This window comes from Cyprinodon variegatus, unplaced genomic scaffold, assembly GCF_000732505.1.
Source record: "Cyprinodon variegatus isolate N-32 unplaced genomic scaffold, C_variegatus-1.0 Scaffold1324, whole genome shotgun sequence".
NCBI lineage: Eukaryota > Metazoa > Chordata > Actinopteri > Cyprinodontiformes > Cyprinodontidae > Cyprinodon > Cyprinodon variegatus.
This window is the reverse complement of record NW_015151777.1, coordinates 28,214-36,771: the sequence shown is the minus strand read 5'-3', so window position 1 is coordinate 36,771 and position 8,558 is coordinate 28,214. Positions and strand designations below refer to the sequence as shown.

The window sequence follows — 8,558 nt, the reverse complement described above, 5'->3', positions numbered from 1 at the left end:
AGTAGAAAGTACAGATATTTGTGTAAAAATGTAAGGAGCAGAAGTAAAAAGTCGCCATAAAAATAAGTAGTAAAGTAAAGTAAAAATATTCGAAAAATCTACTTGAGTACAGTAACGAAGTATTTGTACTTCGTTACTTCCCATCTCTGGTAGAGGGGGTAGACTCCACGGAAGTGTTTATGTAAAGGATAGGTAGGGTTGGGAGGTTCTTTATTGAACCGAGTAGAAGACTCAAGGTATTCAGTGATCCTTATTGTAATGGAGATGTGCAACAAAAACAAACAACAAAGGTAAAACATACCTGAGAAGCCTATCATGCTGGCCATGTGATTTAGTAGGGTTTATTACTTGGATGATTTTATTTTTGCTTATTTATTTATTTTTTAAACTGAAATGGACAGATGCCAGTTTTTATAATGGGAGTTAAAGAAATAATATATAGTCTTTGAGCAAAGGTGAGTCTAGCTGCTCAGTTTGTAAAATAACTTTCAATACATTAATAGATATAGAGCCTAATCGCCCCTTTATGATCTCTTGGTTTATTTAATGCAAAAAGCCTAATGCAGATGACTTTAATAGAAAGAGAATAATGTTAGTAGCTTACTACAAATAATTTATAATATTATTAAGAGGGTATTTAAATGTTTAGATAAAAAAAAGTTTTATTTTTTGTAAACTAAATGTTAACTTTCGATCAGGAATAAAATATTTATTACAAAAACTTAAATTGTCTAGAGCTGTTTTAAACGAAAAATAAATCTGTCTAAGTCTAAAATATTTGACCAGATAAAGATTTCAGGTCAAAGAATCAACACCTTTTGGTCTTGAAGGTGGTCTTAAAAGTTGATTTATGCTTAATCGACTGTTCTGAACTTTACTTTTTGTGCATATATGATCTTTTCATATTATTGATATACCACACAGATCAAGAATTTTACATAATTATTTCATGATCCTAAAAACATTACATCCCTAAAGATAGCCATTTACTATATCTTCAATGCTTTAAGATAACACTTTGTAAATAAACTTTTTCAGCCTTTTTCCACTTTTTTTTCTTAATACCTGTGTGGACAACATATTTGGTTTATTAACCCACTCAGGAATGTTTGCATGCAAAATGGCTCAGTGAACTTACAAATCTGTATTGTGAAGCTCAGTTTTGGAGCAGCACAGGACCCAGGACCCACAGGATAGCATGGGGTGCTAGCAAATTCAAACTTAATGCAGCATGACTCTTTGAAAACTCTCTCACATCTCCATTCAGCAACTAATCTCATTTCCCCACAGGAAAACAATTAACAAACGCAAGGTCTTTGCTCCCTCCTGGGAGTAACCAGGGTAACTTCTGTGACCTCACAAACACAGGACTGTTCCTCTGGAAGAACAGGCTTTTCTCTCCTAATGTTCATTAATGTTCCCTTTAGTTCAACCTCGGCTGATGGCCGCACAGCACAGGAAAACCGTAAAGGCCCAGGTTTAGACAACCGTTTGTTTATGTTGTGCGTAATTTGGCCTTCTTGTGTTTAGTTATGTTGAGATTCTATTGCTAGAATATTGCATAGTAAAGAATTAAGCATAACAGGGATGATAGACAAATAAATGTTCTTAGGAAACATATATTCGCATAAGGAAGGTGTGTTTCCTTAGAAAAAGAATTAGTCGAGTGGAAAACATCTGGACTAGTAAAAGAGGTCCAGCTTCATTTGTTCAAGAACTTTTCACTTAATGCTTTTCTAAAACCATTGTTTATTAGTAGCATTCCAACAAAGTTATTCTTGTCGAATATATATAAAACAATAAAAATAAATGAAAACTTAATTAATGGATGAATTAATTTTTTTACTGTCATTGAAGCAGAATTGACTAACACCGAAAGATTATCCGTTATTTAACAGAGTTTAGGAGATTTTTTTTTATCTCTAGCCTCAGTGTGTGGGAGCAAACCATTGTTAAACTTTTAATTATTACTTAATCTGGAAATATGGGTGGGTTCAGGAGAGTAGATATGTTACTTAAGCAATTTAATGAGTTATAAAGGTTAGCAATCTTGCCATACTTGAATTCAATGTTCTATAATTTTTTTACATTCTTGACAGCAGGTGGTAAAAATAGCGTTGTTTTTCACATCATGTTACTCCACAAGAAAAAAGGGAAGTAATGGTTTTATCATTCTATTCAATATAAAAGGGAAATTATAAAACCCAAAAGTAATTTAGTTTATACAATTCTAATCATATTTATTCAGTCGACAGGAAAATATTACAACTAGGGCTGCACTAGGGCTGCAGCTAACTATGTTTTATAATTATTTAGCAAATCGATTAATCTGTTGATTATCTTTTTGATAATTAACAATTGGAAAGCCAAAGGTTCCACTTGAGTAGTCCTGGATAGAGCATGTTTTTTTTTATTTTAAATGTAAAATGTTTATTTTCTTTTACAATTTTTGTATAAATACTGCTCTAAGTGGTTTTCTCTGTCAGCCAAAGGCATGTGTAAAAGTCTCTATACTCCAGTTATGGTTTAATCGGTTACTAAATTAGTTGAAAATTATTTCAATAATCAATAAATCAGAATTATTCCGATTAATTGTTTCAGCCCTAATTACCACCCGCTGGTAGATACAGATGCACCAATGGAAAATATATCAGGTCAGATCTCTAACAAACATTTCTTCTCCTACCAAAGATAGGAGCGCTTGTTTCTTAAAATAACATAATATTACTCTTATTATGACAATTAATACATATTAGACTAGAGTCTTAGTATGGCCCCTATGCTCTTTTTTATTGACTTCCAACCATGTAGTTTGTGTAAGTAAATTGAAACTATTGCAAACTGTAAAAATCCTTTTGTTTTTTCAGTAAATTTTTTCCATCTTGTCACTTTAGAAGTTATAGTGAAGTATAGAATCTCTTTTCTTGTGTTTTATAAATTTTACAAATTATGGTTTTACTTAAAGGGTGTAAATTTCAATTAAAATACATGGGTAGCTAATCTTGGGGTACATTAAAACAAACAAGATTGTCTTATCATTTTTTGTGGTTCAACAAAGTTGACAAAGTATTTGTTTAGATAGCAATCCAGTGAGAGTGACCTATCTGTATTAAACAGATTTCTAAGAATAGGTCATAGCAGGCCGATCAGATGAGGTTTATCACAACAAACCTCTGTAAGGGGATGCATGCAGTACCAATACTCAGACCCAGGTCTTCATAATCAATTTTTTATATTAAGTTTTATTTCTTTTTTCTATGGCCGAAGTATTGTTTTCAGTTTCAAAATTGAAGGCTGCACGGTGGTACGGTTTGTAGCACTGTTGTCTTTTGGGTTCAAATGCCAGCCCAGAGTATTTCTGCATGGGGTTTGAATGTTCTCCCTGTGCATGCATGGGTTCTCTCCGGGTACTCCAGCTTCCTCCCACAGTCCAAAAACATGACTATTATGTTAATTGGTATCTTTAATTAGAGTGTGTGCATGGTTGTATGTCTCTTTGTTACCCTGTGGCAGACTGGTGACCTGTCTAGGGTATATCATGCCCCTTGCCCATAGACTGGCGGTGATAGGCACTGGCCCCACCGCAACCCTGACAGAATAAGCAGGGCAAGCTGGATAGATGAAGGTTTACAATTGTATCAATGTGTGTTCACACCACCTCCTCCAGACCTCCTTGTGACACAGTTCTGGACCATGCCATCCCGTGTTGGGGGACGATTCACCCGCACAATAGAGAGAAAGTGAAACCATGTTCTAGAGCTCAGACAGGAGCAATGAAAAATCACTGCAAGAGCACTAGCAGAGATTGTACCAGGACCTGGAGATCATTTGCTAAATCCTGATTGGTGCATCTCTACTGGTAAAAGGCCAGTAGAGATAAAGGCCTTTTAATGTTAGTATGCTATTAATTAACATAATAACGTATGTTATGATTTGAAACTTTTTACATCCTAAAACATGAGATCCTTCCATTACAATTTAGTAAAAAAATAAATAAATAAAAAAGTTCCAAAAATATTTAGTTCCTAAAGGGACACAGCAAAGGTACATACACTCACTATTGCAATATGTATTAATTTTATTTTCTAAACATCTCTTCAGTGATTCTTTAAACAAGTTTAACTCTCAAACTAATACCTATTTAAATGCCAGCAAGTCAGGAGACTTGACCAAAGTGCTTTACATTACATTCACCCACACACTGATGGTGGCAAGCTACATTGTAGCCACAGCTGCCCTGGGGCTCACTGACAGAAGCGAAGCTGCCATATACTGGCACCACTGGGCCCCCTGACCACCATCAGTAGACCATGCAGGACACATTGTTGTTGCCCAAGAACATAATGACACTGAACCTGAGCCAGGGCTTGAACCATGAAACCTTTGATTTCAGGGCAAACTCCTACACCCGGCGCACCTTTTGTATTACATTTCAGGATTTTTAGAACCTTCTAAGCATGCAGGGTCCTAACTTGTCAACGTTTAGCTAATCTGCCTTATTTTGTTTTATTTCTTAGATTGTCAGGACATTCTTATTAAGAGCCATCTTCAGGTAATTCCATATATTCTTTTGTCAAGTCTTATTTCTGAATCCAGGGGAACCAATCGCCCTTTATGATTAGTTTTCTACCTGACACCTGATGGTTAAGGGAGTTAATGACAATCTGCCACTCAGTTTTAGGTGCTTTTAATCAGCCATAGATATTTGCTTTATGGAAGAAAATAATGAAAAATAAACTCATGCTGTTATGATGATCAACTCTTATTATAAGGTGCACCAGATTAAATGTTTAACAATACTGTAGTCATAATATTATGAAAACAAAGTTGTATAATATTACCACAATAAAGTGATAATATTATGAGAATCATATTAAGAGAATACACATCAGAGAAAAAAAATGTCAGGTCAGATCTCTAACAAATATTCCTTCTCCTACCAAAGATAGGAGAGCTTGTTTCTTAAAACAACATAATATTACTCATATTATTACAATTATTACATATTTGACTAGAGTCTTAGTATGGCCCCTATGCTCTCTTGTATTGACTTCCAACAATGAAGTTTGTGTAACAACATTGAAACTATTGCAAACTGTAAAAATCACAATACAACAGAATGTAATGACATAAATTACTGAGTATTAATTTTGGTCTTAGGAAGCCTAAACAAAAGGTTCAGCTTGTAAATAAAATATCCAAAATCTTTACATTATCTGAAGAATTCACTTTAAAGTCCACATTAAAAATATTTTATTGGGGGGTTTCTTCAACAAGTCATTGTACATCTTGATTGCTGTAAGCAGTAATAAATCCAAGCATATAAAGTCATAATTAAACTGTTAGAATATTAACAAAAATGAATTTGTCTCAATAACTTAATTCATTAAGCTGTGATGGTTTTGAAGTCTCTGTTTTTTAAATCATGTCTTTCCATGTCTGATTAACATACTGTAGTGTAAGTGTTTTTTTATCCAAAAAGAAAAAGCAGCTTAAGATACACTAAGTGGAGAGTATAAAACTCTACCTGAGGGTCAGAGAGACGTGAAATGTCTGGGTAGAGGTAGAATTTGATGCCATCAAAAGCTCCAGGCAGTGTGATTCCCCTGATCAGGAGGACCAGCAGCATGACGTATGGAAAGGTAGCTGTTACATAAACAACCTGCAGAGGCACACGTACAAATCTGTTAGATGAAGAGAAAGATTACAGTAGAGAACAGTGAACATCAACACAGTAATAATTGAAACAGTCTTTTCTTTTTTTTTTCAAAAACTTGACATGAATGGAAAGTTGCTGGTATCAAATTTATTTAGTGTCTGTATCTCATGCAATTCAGCAATATTTACAATGACAGTACAGTGATGATCAAGGGAAAATGTTCCATGGCTGAAAGCAGCTGTCTGCATCAAATTCACATGAAGTTCAGGTTCTCTTGAAGATCCTAAACATATCACTTAACCCCTCCCCCCACACCCATGAAATATAGCTGGGTTCATGCAGTTTATTCATTACTCAAGGTGCTATTTGAAATAAAACATACCATCAAGAGAAACTGAGTTTTGATGTTCTTGATGCTAGATTAAGGGTATTGTGGAGGATTTTCATGAATTATTGAAAATACCTGCCGACTTAAAAAAAAAAAAAAAAAGCACAACCCTGTACTTGCTCCCGAGAGGGAACGTCTATTTCCAAAAGAAAATTAGCAATTTTTCCACTATGTCAGACTCACTACTGGAAGGTGAAAACAGGGACGAGCACATGGGACAGACATACGTAAACATATCACCAGCATGATTGACAATTAGGAAGATCACGATTTTGATTATCATCCCAAAAAAAGGACATGCTCCACTATACCTTTAATACTGCACAAAAATACATTTTCTTTTCTTTTTTTTTTAAAAATAAAATGTTCTTGAAAGCAAAGCAGTGAGGTCTGCATTATTGGATCATAGGTCAAAGAAGGTTTTATTTGGCTTATAGAATGAGTCATGGGTTGTTTTTACAGGCCTAATCTCCTTTATTCATAAAACACTCAGCAAAACTGCAACTTTTTTTTGGAAATTAACTAGTCAAATATCATGTCAACTGCAACAAACTTGAGTTATGTGAAGAAAAACAAAAAAGAAAATAAACAGCTTTAAAATGTGTGTTTTTGTTCAAGGCAAGACAATTCAAATTTATAAATAATTAGATAAATGAAAAATTATTAATCTAAAGATAAGATGAAAAAAAGATGCCATAGTTAAAAGCCAGTCTAAACAAATAAGCTTTTAATCCGAATCCAAAACAGCTGTTGATTCATTTGCTTTTACAGTTTTCTCGGAGTTTCTACAGATTGGTGGAGAATAAAAACTAAGCTGTGTTCGAACGTCCGCCCTAATCACTATATAGGGCACTGTATGGTGGTTGCACCATTTTAGATAAGTGTTAGAACTTATAGTGGATGAAAAAGCAGATGTTTTGAGAAAGCTCCCCTCGCAAAGCATCATGGGATTTGTTGTGGCGGTAAGAAAAGAAGAAAGATGGCACAGATTGCGTGCGGGAACATGGAGTAACATGATCAAAAGGAAGTAAAAAGTAGTGGTCATCTGTCCAAACGGTCAGTTTAAGTGAGTTAACTATAAAATCATCAATATAGTCCCTTGTCTATATAGTGAGTGAGATCTGTAAGGCATCTGTATGGCATTTTAGTGTTAAGTCATTCAGAGATTACTAACTCAAATTAAGTATTTTGGAGTATGGGGAGCCAGTGTGATGACATCAGAACTGGTGTGATGTACTCCATTTTCTTCTAAGGTGAGGATGCAGGCAGCAGCATTCTGGATCAACTTCAGCTGTCTGATCCATTTTGGCAACAAACCTGAGAATACACCACTGCATCAATTCTACCAAAGATGATCACACTAATTGATTTTTTCAAGATCCTGCCAAGACTCTAGCCCTTAAATCCTGGAGATGTTCTTACGGGGATTGATGGCTGACTTTTTGTACTGTCTTTGTGTGCCTTTGAAGGTTCAGGTTTAAGTCAATCACTAGACGTGGATTTAGAGCATGATCAATGGTTTCTAGCTGTATTAATCAAAGTTGTGTGCTAAACTATATAGCTCCTTCTTTGGTCCAAAAATCAATGCTTCATTTTTGCTTCAGTTCACTGAAGGACATTTTTAAACTTCCATGTGTGGATTTTTTCTATGCAGTTAACCTGCACTTCAAAGAGTCCATAGTCAGCTGGTGGATTTGGTCAGTATTAGGCAGATTTTAACTTCTGACACTATTTGAAAAATCTTAATGAGGAAGGCAAGGTTCAAAATAGGCCTGTAGTTCTGCAGTAGAAGAGAGCAGCTCAGGATCTTCAGACCCTAAGAACAGTCAGGGAAAATAGGCAACATGCTTATAGATGCACCGGCTCTGAAATACTGAGAAGTCATAATACCATGTTTTAGTCTTAAAGGCTCAACTAAAAGGGCTATTTCAAAGATATTTTTTTTCTGTAAAAACTTACAAGATGTCTCTTTAAGGAAAGCTGTGGGTAATATATTAATACAACAGGAACAAGATTTTAGCTGGTATCTGATTCCTATATAAATTTTAATTTAATGCAAACATATGATGGATTTATCAGTTATTTACAGTTTTTTAAGGATTGATCCAAAAATACTAATGTAGTTGTCAGGGAATGCCATTGTCTGATGCAAAAAACAGAGGTAATACAGGACTCATTGTGATGCAGACACTGAAAGAAAGCACCTTAATAAAAAGAAAATTGGAGATGGGACAGAGAGACAGGCTACAAAAGAGAGCTGGGTACAAGGGGGAAAGGAGTGCAAAAAAACAAAATGTCAGGAAAGAAGTGAAAAACAATAGAGCTCCAAAGCAAGGAGAATCCATCTAACAATGATCACTCATCTGACAAGTCCAAACTTTCCTAGAGGCAGGGTGCACCCCCCCACCCATACAGCAGATAAACTCAATTACTGTGGACATCAGTGAACAGAAGCTACAATAAGTAGCACTGCCACCCCACTCCGCCCAAAACACGCATACAGGTGTCAGA

At 35.1% G+C, this 8,558-nt stretch overlaps 1 protein-coding gene across 1 annotated transcript in view; it reads right to left on the bottom strand.

Annotated features, from left to right (window-relative positions):
* LOC107102817 (sodium- and chloride-dependent GABA transporter 3-like) overlaps positions 1–8,558 on the bottom strand; it is a 39,554-nt gene that overhangs the window by 18,618 nt on the left and 12,378 nt on the right. Inside the window, exon 7 of the mRNA XM_015402251.1 lies at positions 5,528–5,662. Within this exon, the coding sequence (XP_015257737.1) occupies positions 5,528–5,662 (135 nt within the window). The remainder of the gene's footprint in view (positions 1–5,527; positions 5,663–8,558) is intronic.